Here is a 12,211-nt window from a genome sequence, read left to right on the forward strand (position 1 = left end):
GGCTGCCCTGCCACTCTGCCGCCGGGCCACCTTTAGTGCTCTCCAGCGTCCGCCATGGCTGGGGCTCTCCCTCAGCATGGCACTGCGCAGGTGCTGCTGGCAGCGCCCCCCAGTGGGCGGTTTGAAGTCAGGGGCACTGGCGGGAAAGCAAGTGGCTCTTGCTTCAAATTGGACTGGGACAGAAACATTTCTGGCTTTATGGATAAGGGCTCTCTGGCTGCCACAGGATAAGAAGAAGAGTTGGTTCTTATATGCTGCTTTTCCCTACCAGAAGGAGCCTCAAAGTGGCTTACAATCACCTTCCCTTTCCTCTCCCCACAACAGACCCCCTGTAAGGGCTGAGAGGGCTGAGAGAGCCCTGATATTACTGAAGAAGAAGAGTTGGTTCTTATATGCCGCTTTTCTCTCCCTGAAGGAGGCTCAAAGTGGCTTACAGTCACCTTCCCTTTCCTCTCCCCACAACATACACCCTGTGAGGCGGGTGAGGCTGAGAGAGCCCTGATATCACTGTTTGGTCAGAAGTTTTATTAGTGCTGTGGGGAGCCCAAGATCACCCATCTGGTTGCATGTGGGGGAGCGCAGAATCGAACCCAGCATGCCAGATTAGAAGTCCGCACTCCTAACCACTACACCAAACTGGCTCTCGAACGTGTTCAAGAATTCATTTTTCTTGAATCACAAATTGATCAGACTGGTGATTGCAATTTGGAAATAAAATATCAAATTGCTCTGGGTCACTCAGCAATGACAGGTTTCAGCATTTCACGTTGAGGTGATTGATAAGTTATTATTCACTCATCATTTCTGAAGGGGTTGTGTAATTTGTGCCCACCTACAAAGCCTATTGTGCCACAGTGGTCACTGTCCTGAAGGTATTCCAAGAGAGGGCAGTTTTACGGACAAGTTTGCCCTTTATTCCTAAGGTGTCATCAAAGTTTCACATGTCTCAGGAGATTATATTGCCAGTAGTTTTTCCTGCAGCAAGTTCTGTGGCAGAAAGGTGTCTCCGTTCTTTGCAGAGGACTGCAGGGTTTAGGAAAGAGGATTCCTTATTGTGTGTTTTGAGGGACCTTCTAAAGCGGGGGTCATCAACTCCCGGTCTGCGGCCCGGTGCCAGGCCGCTAAGACCACAGTACCGGGCCGACGGCAGCCGCGCTTACTTCCCCTGCCCACAGTGAGAAGGAAGGGAAGAGGCAGGCGCAGCCGGCAGCACGCCAGTGACGCAAACACGCATGCGCGCAGTTGCCGCACATGCATGTTAGCGCCCCCTGGTGGCGAAAATACACATGTGCGGCAACTGCGCGTGCGCGTTTGCACAGCACCGGGCCGTTGGCTCTCCCCTCACCCCGGAGGCGGTCCCTGACCTGAGAAAGGTTGGGGACCTCTATTCTAAAGGAAAGGAGGCATCTTTCCAGTTGATTTCCAGGTGCATTGTGGCTACTATTGGCAGGTGCTACAGAGCAGCGGGGAAGGACCATCCACTGGACATTGCAGCACATTCCACATGAGCAGTGGCATCATCTGCAGTGTTCCTAGATGGGGTGCTGGTGCTGGAGATTTGTAGAGCAGCGATATGGTCATAACCTGAAACTTTTCTTCATCATTATACCTTGGACGTTCGCAAGTGGGGACAGAAGTTTTGCAGTCTTTATTCAATTAAACGGCATGTACCCATCTCCTTGTGTCTGGCTTGCTAAAATCCCCATGTGTGAACTGCGCAGAAGAATGACAATGAAAACAGGGTTGCTACTTGTAACTGTTGTTCATCAAGGATCTTCTGTGCAGGAACACATACCCTCCCTCTGATCCCGCTACATGCCTCTGTGGTTCGGCGGCATAGGAGGAACTGAGCGGGAGGGCGCTGTGGCGCAGGGTGAGTGCTCCGTAGGAGGAGTCACAAATTGGTTGGTGTGCAGCACCCTCTAGAGGCTTTACTAGGGAATAACCTCTCTGAGGCAGGCAAGCCTGCTCATGCGCAGTCCCCATGTGTCCTTGCACAGAATATACTCGATGAACAACAATTACAGGTAGCAACCCTGTTTTCCTACACGTGATTGATATGCTTGGTTTGTCTATTTGTTTCCAGCAGCTTAACCCATCCCCAGCAGTTCAAAAAACTCCTGCCAGAGAACCTGGCAATGAACTGAGTGCTTCTGTCACTGATTATTTTAACAGGAATTGAATGTAAAAAAAATATTGTTGTACAGAGCTGCCAATTTCTGGAAAGTAGGTAAAAATGTATAGGGCATAAAATGAGCTAAGAGAAAAATCAACCACAGTACGAATGATGGTTTTTCCATGGCTGGGAGGCAAGCTTGTGATAAAGTCCATGGAAATCACAGACCAAGGAAAATTTGAGATATTCAGGTGCTGTAGCAGCCCTCGATGCATACCCCTGCCTTGTTTAGATGCAATACATGTACATATTTTTTTATGCCGTTTCTTAAACAGGGCCATCAAAATTGTCGTCTGACCAAATGCAACATTTTTACGAGGCTAAAACATCTCTCTGTCTTGCTATCATGGCATAATTGCAAAACTTGTTTCCTTGCCTCAGCTAGCATGTAAAGGCGACTCTTTATAAAAAGAAACCATCATTTCCCTTCTGCATGTAAAGACTCTTAACTCTGAGTCTTTTCCCAAAGTAGCTTTGATCCACCGAAAGTCAGTGTGCCTCTTTAACTCCCCCCCCCCCACTGTGTCAGGCGCTGCTTAGTTTCTAAGCCTAGTTTTGAGTCACTGCAAGAAACCCCAACTGCTGTGGGCTAGACACTGAGCCATAGAATCATGGAATCTGTTACCTCCTCTGGCCTTTTTTCAGTCTGAGGGAAGCAGGACAAGTCCAGCTGCTTCTTGTAAAAACGTTGTCTCCATGGAGCATATTTTCCATGTTTTCCCCTGCTTTATTCTGATTTTTCTTCAGCTAAGTTTAATATGGTCAAGGATCACAGAGCGCATTCATACAACACGCTAGAAAGCAAACAAGCTCTGCTATAGCTGTTTTGAACCCACCCTAGACTCTTCCTGGAGCTGGTCAAATGCAGACCAACATAAATTTTGTCATGCTTGGCTTTGAGACAATGACCCAACAGCTGTTAGGTATTTATTTCTTTATTCAAAACCTTTATTAGCCACCTTTCTACCTCACAGGAACTGAAGGTGTAAGCAAGTCACAGAAGCCCTATAGTAAACCAATGGGTTTTTGGAAGAATCACCACCCTCAGTAGCATCCCTTGGAGGTCTCCCATCAAAATACTGATCAGAGTCAACCCTGCTTAGCTTCTGAGATATGATTATCAGGATAGCCTAGGCCAGGGGTCGTCAACCCGTGGTCCTCCAGATGTCCATGGACTACAATTCCCATGAGCCCCTGCCAGCCCCTGCCAGCAATTGTAGTCCGTGAACATCGGGAGGACCACAGGTTGACGACCCCTGCTACTCAGGTTAGCGCTAAGGGGGCTTGCAGTGTACATACTAATGAAATAAAATACATTGAAAAGACGAATGAAAATAATGTTGTAGGCAAAAGACCTAATCAAAAGCCAGCATTGATGCCATTGGAAGATTCAAGATGCCTTGGGTGCTTGTACTCAGTGGTCTGAGGCTGAACAGCGGGGGCAAAGGGGTTGGAACTAGACTCTGGTCAACCATGGTGAGCTTCGGGGTCCTCCCAGAAAAAAGGGGACAGAACCGTTTCAGCACCGTGTCTTCCAACACCATTGCAGCCTCCAAGCTCTCTGCTGTATCCAAACAGCCAAGAGTTCTGCTAGAGTTGGGGGGGGGGGGGAAACATAAGGCTCTTTCACCAATGCAAAGGATGTAAGGATGTGCTATATAGTTCTGTTTGTCTAAATTTAGTGGCACTTAATTGATGTCCACTGAGTGTGTGTTGAACTCCGGCTCAGGGAACGGACTGGAAAAGGTGGGGGCAGCCCATGAGGATTTGGGCTTGAACGTCAACCTTTTGAGGCTGTTCTTGCAGTAATTCCTCCTTCTCCAGGCATGCTTGTTGTGGAATGTAGAAGGCTTCCGAAGGTGACTTGGCAAAAAAGGAATTCCCAAACTCCCCAGAGTAGTTGCTAGGACCCATATAGCCTGTACATACTGTAGGCAAGTGAATGTAGAATGAACAGTTTTGCTTGCCACAAGCTGGATTCTGTGTTTTTCTAACGGGGCATACAACACTCTCTAGAATTGTGATCTAAACAATGGACTCTTGAGTCTGCTCCCCGAGGCCTTCATTTTGCATGAACCACAACTTACGTCCCACAGAAGCGGAGGCTGATCAGGGAGTGTGGCTCCAGCATCCTGCAGAGTAGAAACTGAATAAACTATATAGCAGGGGTAGTCAAACTGCGGCCCTCCAGATGTCCGTGGACTACAATTCCCAGGAGCCCCTGCCAGCGAATGCTGGCAGAGGCTCCTGGGAATTGTAGTCCATGGACATCTGGAGGGCCGCAGTTTGACTACCCCTGCTATATACAGAGGAAAGGTCTCGTTACAGAGTAAGCATGGTCCTATTTTAACCAGACTGCTGCAAATTGTCCGCTTTGGCAAGTTCACAGCTTTGTCAGAAGACAAGATGAGGAATGAGAGAGAGAGAGAGAGAGAGTCAGAGAGACAGAGAGACAGAGAGAGAGAGAGATGTGTGCATTAAACATAAGGGGCAACCTTTGTCCCAAGTGTGCAGTGTATCCTGACAGGATGCACGGCCCCAGTTCTCCTCTTTCCCCTCTGGGAATCCTGAGAGACATCTGTCCAGGCCGAATGGTGACACGATGAAAAGGCTTTGTCTCTCTCAGTACTGAAGTTTGTTTGTAGCACACGGGACAGCATCTGCTTGAGTCCATGGAATGAGTGCTGACTACTGGACCATGGTGTTTACAGTGGGCCTCTGAGACCTATTATGTACTCCTGCAGCCGCAGCAGGCCACTTCTGGTTTCATGTGGTGGGGCAGCATGCCCAGCTGCTTCTCGTGTACTGTTGGGGGAAAATTTCCCACACCAAACACTATCCATCCCGAATTTCGGTTCCACCACATTTCTCCATGGTGTGTGTGTGGGGGGGGGGGGCAGTGGTGTGGTGTGTGTGTGTGGGGGGGGGTTTACTTCCACAAGCGTGGGATTGCGTGACAAAGGTGAATGCGTCATTTTCTGCCCCTGCTGGGACACCATAGACAGGGGAGGATCTGGGCCTGCTCTTCCCTGTGTGTACAGGCCTGGCATGGCATGACTGCTGATGGCTAAACAGGGAATACTAAGGCCCTAAAGCAGGCCAGGGCTGGGGCGATCTGGGCCGGCGTCGACATTGTGCACAAGTGGGAATTTGGCCCACAGCCATGTGAGCGTTAGCCCGGCCTTTTCATAGAATCATAGAATCATAGATTTGGAAGGGACCTCATGGGTCATCTAGTCCAACCCCCTGCACTATGCAGGACCCTCACACTCAATCTTTTCCCCCTCATGCATGATCGGTCTGGGTGATTCTTTTCCTTTGCAGAGCTCCAGGGCAAGTTGGTTTTCGTTTTTAGCTGATTGGGGCCTTTGAGTAGAGCTTTGTTCCCAATTCAGCCTATTATGAAGTTTGCATTTTGAGGCTTGACGTAGGTGGAAGCACCATTCAGTGAGTGGGCTATGGGGCCTCTGAGACCCCAAAGCAGCACTTAATGTAGCTTTTTCTTGGGGAAGGGTATTGGTGGTTCCCACCATGGTGCTGCCTAGTCCAGAAGGGGGTTCTGTTGCATTTCAACCAGTGAGCTAAAGGTGTTTTCAGTGGAATTCATTGGAGACTGCTGGCAGCCAACTGCACATCAGAAGCTGCTGTGGATACTGGCACCATCTGTGTGGGCAACCCTGGCCTTCCTGCTTGATGTGTGCCACAGGCTTATACCACTCCATCACCCCCCCCCCCCCGCAGCACCAGAAACAGGACCAGGGCAGGCCTATGCTAATCTGCTGACCTCCCCCCCCCCCCAATTAAGTTAAAATGAGAGTGTATACCGCTCTGGTCTCCAGTCACTACCACATGCAGTGAGCCTCAGCGATCAAGGACTTTTATGGTTGGTGCCCTTCCCCTCCCGTCTCATCCCCTCCAGGCCCAGCATTGGCCATTTTGGGGGGTGGGTCCACATGACCAAATCACTTAATATTTTTCTAAGTTAAAATATATTAAAAATCAATTAACTCCCCACCCAATCTGGGGTTTCACGAAACACTGGTTGAGAAAGCCTGCTTTAAAGGGTGGTTGTTAGAAGAGGTTGCCATCGATAAATTGCTGATGGTTCTGGTGGTTGAGAAGCAGATTGGTATTTAAAATATTTCAGTTCCAAGCAAAGTTGAAGGTCCGACCTGCTCATTCAGAAAACATTTCCGCTGCTATTTTGAGATTTCCAATCCATCTTGCTGTGTTTGGTTTTTAAATTTCTACCCTCTATTTTACATCTTGCATGTTATAAATAAAAGGTGGGGTTTTTCTTTTTACCTTTGGGAGGGAGGGAGGGAGGGAGGGAGGGAGGGAGGAAGGAAGGAAGGAAGGAAGGAAGGAAGGAAGGAAGGAAGGAAGGAAGGAAGGAAAAGAAAGCAAAGCAAAGCAAAGCAAAGCAAAGCAAAGCAAGCCTGGTTTAAAGGGACCAGAATATTCCTTTTCTGTCTATTCTGGGGAGATAGGGACCAAGCCCTATGAAGATAGGTTGAGGGACTTGGGAATGTTCAGCCTGGAGAAAAGGAGGTTGAGAGGGGACATGATAGCCCTCTTTAAGTATTTGAAAGGCTGTCACTTGGAGGAGGGCAGGATGCTGTTTCTGTTGGCTGCAGAGGAGAGGACACACAATAATGGGTTTACACTTCAAGTACAACGATATAGGCTAGATATCAGGAAAAAGTTTTTCACAGTCAGAGTAGTTCAGCAGTGGAATAGGCTGCCTAAGGAGGTGGTGAGCTCCCCCTCACTGGCAGTCTTCAAGCAAAGGTTGGATACACACTTTTCTTGGATGCTTTAGGATGCTTTGGGCTGATCCTGCATTGAGCAGGGGGTTGGACTAGATGGCCTGTATGCCCCCTTCCAACTCTATGATTCTATGATAGGGGTTTGCGGTAGAGGCACAAAATCTGCAGAGTATCTGTGGGAGCCACCCTCTGAGAAGAATCTCCAAATTTCAAAAAGATTGGAGTGGGGGATCAATTCTATGGGGACACAAAGGCAGTGCTCCATCCACCCTCCATTGTTTCCAATGGCAAAACAAAAAGAGAGGATCTTTCCCCCTCATCATTGGAAACAATGGAGGTCAGATGAGGGCACTGCTTTTAGGTGCCCATGGAATTGGACCTCCTGGACCAGTCTTTTTGAAACTTAAGGGTTCTTTTGAGGAGATGCTTCTGCAGCTCTGCTGCAAATTTGGTGCCTCTGCCTCGACACCCGCCCTCTCCCCCCAACACCACAGAATAGACCAGGGTTAGTCAAACTGCGGCTCTCCAGATGTCCATGGACTACAATTCCCATGAGCCCCTGCCAGCGAATGGAAATCCTGGATATTTAGGGGTGGAGCCTGGGTAGGGGAGGGTTTGGGGTGGTTTATGACTTGTTTTCAAAAGAATATCTCTTCCTCAGTGGCTCCAAATAAAAAATATTTGGAATTACCATTGTTTTCTATCCATGAGATATTAATAAAATAGAGAGTAAATATATCCAATAACTTATAGTTCAAGTAAAGTGACTTATATAGTCTATTCATGACACAGTTAGTATCCAGCTATACAAGTAAAGAAACATATTAAAAAACATTTAACAAATTACATTTATAATGGGGTAATAACAACAGCATACCTTAAAAGTTTTATGCCATGGGGCGTTTCCTGTTTTCTGTAAGCTGGAGCTTTAAGTTAGGAAACAGGAGGATTGAGCTTTTTAAATTTGGAGTGGGAATCATTTACTGAGGTAGGTAGTTGCCACGCTTCTTAAGACTACTGGAGCCATTGGTCCATTAGATACTTTGAATGTACTGGCACTATAAGGTATTGGATATATTTACTCCCTATTTTATTATTAATATATCTCATGGATAGAAAACAATCGTGATTGTAAATACTTTTTTATTACTCTCTTGAAAATGAGTTGTAAACTGTTCTTCATCAGAATAAAGACGAACAATGGTATTGGATACATTTACTCTCTATTAATATCTCATGGATGGAAAACAATGGTAATGATAAATACTGACCCATCAGCTTGACATCTATAGTTGGCAGAATTTAGGAACAAATCAAACAGTCGGTCCTTGAGCAGCTGAAACAGAGAGCTGTGATTTCTAAGGCTCATCACAGGTTTCGCAAGAACAAGTCAAGTCAGACTAACCTTATCTCTTTTTTTGAGAAAGTGACTAACTTGCTGGATCAGGGGAATGCTGCAGACATAGTTTATCTGGATTTCAGTAAAGCTTTTGATAAGTTTCCACATGATATTCTTATTGACAAGCTGGTAAAATGCGGTATGGATCCTAATTCTGTCAGGTGCATAGATAACTGATTGACAAACCATACCCAAAGGGTGCTTGTTAATGGTTCAGCATCCTCTTGGAGAAGAATGACAAATGGAGTGCCCCAGGGATCTGTCCTGAGGCCTGTGTTGTCCAACATGTTTATAAATGATTTGGATGAGGCATTAGAGGGGGTACTTATTAAATGTACAGGTGATACTAAACTGGGAGGGGTAGCAAACACAACAGAAGACAGAATCAGAATACAGGATCAGATCACGGGAGGTGAGGGTACCTCTTTACGCTGCTCTGATTTGACCTCACTTGGAGTACTGTGTTCAGTTTTGGGCACCACAGTTGAAGAGGGATGTAGACAGAATTGTTTTCTCTTGCCCTGGAGGGACGGACCAGAACCAATGGGATGAAATTAATTCCAAAGAAATTCTGTCTAAACATCCAGAAGAAGTTTCTGACAAAACAGTTTCTCAGTGGAACAGGCTTCCTTGGGCAGCGGAGGGTTCTCCATCTTTGGAAATAGAGGCTGGAAAGTCATTTGACAGAGAGGCTGATTCTATGAAGATTCAAGTGGGTGGCAGGTTACAGTGGATAGGCAATAGGGTGGCAAGTGTCCTACATAGTGCGGGGGTTTGGACCAGATGACCCAGGAGGTCCCTTCCAACTCTGTTATTCTATGATTCTATGAACAGTAGAGGTATTATCACATGTCATCAGCTGCTTCTTTCTTCATTCATGTCCTGCGGCTGATAGGCTTTCTCTCTTTTTCCTCCACTGTGAAGTTGGCTGCCCTGCCTGTTGGCCACAGGATAGGTGGCATGACAGGCTGGAAAACTGGGCTAAGATGAATAAAATGAATTTCAATAGTGATCAGTGTAAAGTTCTTCATTAAGATAGGAAAGATCAAATCCATCACTATAGGATGGGTGAAACTTGTCTTGGGAATAGTATTTGTGAAAAGAATCTGGGGTTCTTAGTAGACTTGAGTCAGCAGTGTGACTCAGTTGCTAAAAAGGAAAACAGGATTTGGGGCTGTATTAAAAGTATAGATGATATCACTTTACTCTGTTCTGATTAGACCTCACTTGGAGGTCTGTTTGGAGGACCTCACTTGTGTTCTGTTTTGGGCACTGCAACTGAAGAAAGATGTAGAGAAACTAGAGCATGTCCAGAGGAGGGCTACAAAGATAGTGAGGGGTTTGGAGACCAAGTCGTATGAGGAAAGGTTGGGGGAGCTTGGAGTATTTAGCTTGGAGAAAAAAAGACTAAGAGATGATAAGATAGCCATCTTCAAGTACTTGAAGGATTGTCATGTAGAAGACCGAGCAGAGTAGTTTTCTTTTGCCCCATTGGGTGATAATTAATTCAAAAGAATTTTTGGCTAAACATCTGGAAAAAGTTCCTTAATGTTAGAGCGGTTCCTCCGTGGAACAGGCTTCCTCAGGAGGTGGTGGGTTCTCCTTCTTTGGAAGTTTTTAAGCAGAGGCTAAATAGTCATCTGACTGAATTGCTGATTTTATGAACTTAGACAGACTGTGAGTGGGTGGGCAGGAAGGGATATGTCTGTTTGTTTCTTGTGGCCCTTCCTTGCATATCCATGGAATCGCTGATTGCCACTATGGGATGTACGTGAATTTTTGGTGGGGGGATCACTTGGTCATGAATTTGGGGTCACTGTGGGTGTGCAGGTAGTTGTCAGTGCCTGCACTGTGCAAGGGGTTAGACTAGATGACCCTGGAGGTTCCTTCCAATGATTCTATCATTCTTGGGGCTCATATTGCTTTTCTGTGCTCCCCAATTGTTAGGCCCAGATTTGATATATCTATCATTGGCTGTTGCCTCCATGTTGAATGATGTTACCTTTTCTGCTTTGATTACGCCTATCGATTTCATGTCCCTTGATTTGATGCTTCTGTTGAATCTTAAATGGATGTCTTTTTTTTTACTCTGCTGTGTTTGCCAGCACCTTGCAGAGACGGGAGAGGTGAAGGCAGCATTAGAAACCAACAGCCTAATAACATGAATAGTTCAGATGCCTGATTTTTAGAATCCCCCACATCTGGTGCATTTCAGGGCAAAGCCCTGAGCCGCATGGGAGGGTGGAATAGAAATATAAGAAATAAATAAAATAAATAAATAAGTTTCCTTAGAAGATAAGCTGTCCCTATCTCTTGTCAGATGAGAATGTTACCAACTTTGGTGTGTCCCCCCATTTTTTTGGTCTGCCTTATGTTTGGCATTCCCAGCTCTGGACTAGGAAATGCCTGTAGATTTGGGGCTGGACCCTAGGGAAGGCAGGGTGTGAGGGGGGAGGGAGCTCAGTGGGGTACATTGTCATGGTGTCCACACTCCAAAGTTGCCATTTTCCCCCAGGGAACTGAGTTTTGTTGCCTGGAGATCAATTGTTGTTAGGGGATATCTCCAGGTTCCACCTAGAGGATGGCAACCATGCCTGTGTTGGTTCTTTGCAATCTACTTTCTTTTCAGTACTTATACTGGGCTCTTTTCTTCTTTCTTTGCAGCAGAACCTGCGGATCTCTTGAAAGTATTAGATTTTCACAATTTACCTGATGGCATATCAAAGACGACAGGTTTTTGCACAAGCAGAAGATCTTCCAAAGAAGCTGACGTGGCATATCGAGTAACGAAAGTGGCTCAGCTGAGTGCCCCAACCAAGCAGCTCTATCCTGGTAAGAACTGTTGCCTGTTGAGGACTATTCCTTTCCTCTCTCCACATTCCAAAATCTGAAATCTATTTTGGTCAGGGTGTAATTTCAGTTTTCAAGTGCATGTGTTGTTGTGAGAGGCAGAGATTGGATTTCCGTGGGTGAACCAAGATTCAGCCAAGTCAAACTGAAATTGTGAAAAAAGTACATTTTAAGAGGACTCACTGTGGTTGCTTTTTCATACCCCATAGAGTCATCATAGCACTCACCGACTCTGGTCAACCATTGCTCCATATTCCCTTGGCAAAGCAGAGGGCTTTGTGCTGGCCATGAGCCCTTTGAGCGGACTGGACCTTCAAGATGTTGTTAGCCAGGATTGGCCAGAGACAGTGGTAGTCCTGGAGCATCACACACAGCTGGTGGGCTAAAATAACTGCCCCCTTGGCTACTTTTTGCCAGCTGACTCAAAGGTTTGAGTTTGGTCTCTTGCTAAATATGGGTTTCTGAACTCACAGGACGGTGGGGGTGGCATGTATTCTACTACCTTGGAGTAGCTATCAGCTCCCCAAGACTAGTAAATGTAATTAAAAATAATAATTTGGGCCTGGCAAAAAGAACCAGGGTCCAAGCCACTTTGATGATCCACAGCTACTGCATGTAACCCTAGAGTAAGTTTAATCACAGCATGACATCTTTGACACCCAAAGTCTGTGTGCTACCCAAAGATGGAGGCTAGTTCCAGCTGATTTCTCCCAATAAGCAGACTTTGGTGAAAGAAAATCTCTATTGAAAGCATCCCAAAATCCTTGCTAAAACTAACTCACCTTGGGCTTGGCCCCTTATCAAGCCTTTGCCCCAGCGTTCCTCCTGTGCCCTGGTTTGGGTGTGAAAACCTCCAATTCCAATTCCACACAGTTCTTCTCCAAAATGAAAGTTATTCACTCTAAGGTCAGGGAAATAATGGGCACATTTTTGGCTCTACCAGATAGTCTAAACTACTGAGAGTCAAACATAAAACACACATGGTGTTACATGACAATTAATAAAAGGAATAAAAAA

General features: G+C 46.3%; 1 protein-coding gene across 1 annotated transcript in view; it reads left to right on the forward strand.

Annotated features, from left to right (window-relative positions):
* Nucleotides 1-12,211, forward strand: part of COL5A1 (collagen type V alpha 1 chain) — a 263,653-nt gene that overhangs the window by 42,890 nt on the left and 208,552 nt on the right. The window contains exon 2 of the mRNA XM_077306664.1: nt 11,009-11,176. Coding sequence (XP_077162779.1) covers nt 11,009-11,176 — 168 coding nt within the window. The remainder of the gene's footprint in view (nt 1-11,008; nt 11,177-12,211) is intronic.

The sequence above is a fragment of the Paroedura picta genome, chromosome 12 (genome assembly GCF_049243985.1).
Source record: "Paroedura picta isolate Pp20150507F chromosome 12, Ppicta_v3.0, whole genome shotgun sequence".
Taxonomy (NCBI): Eukaryota; Metazoa; Chordata; class Lepidosauria; order Squamata; family Gekkonidae; genus Paroedura; species Paroedura picta.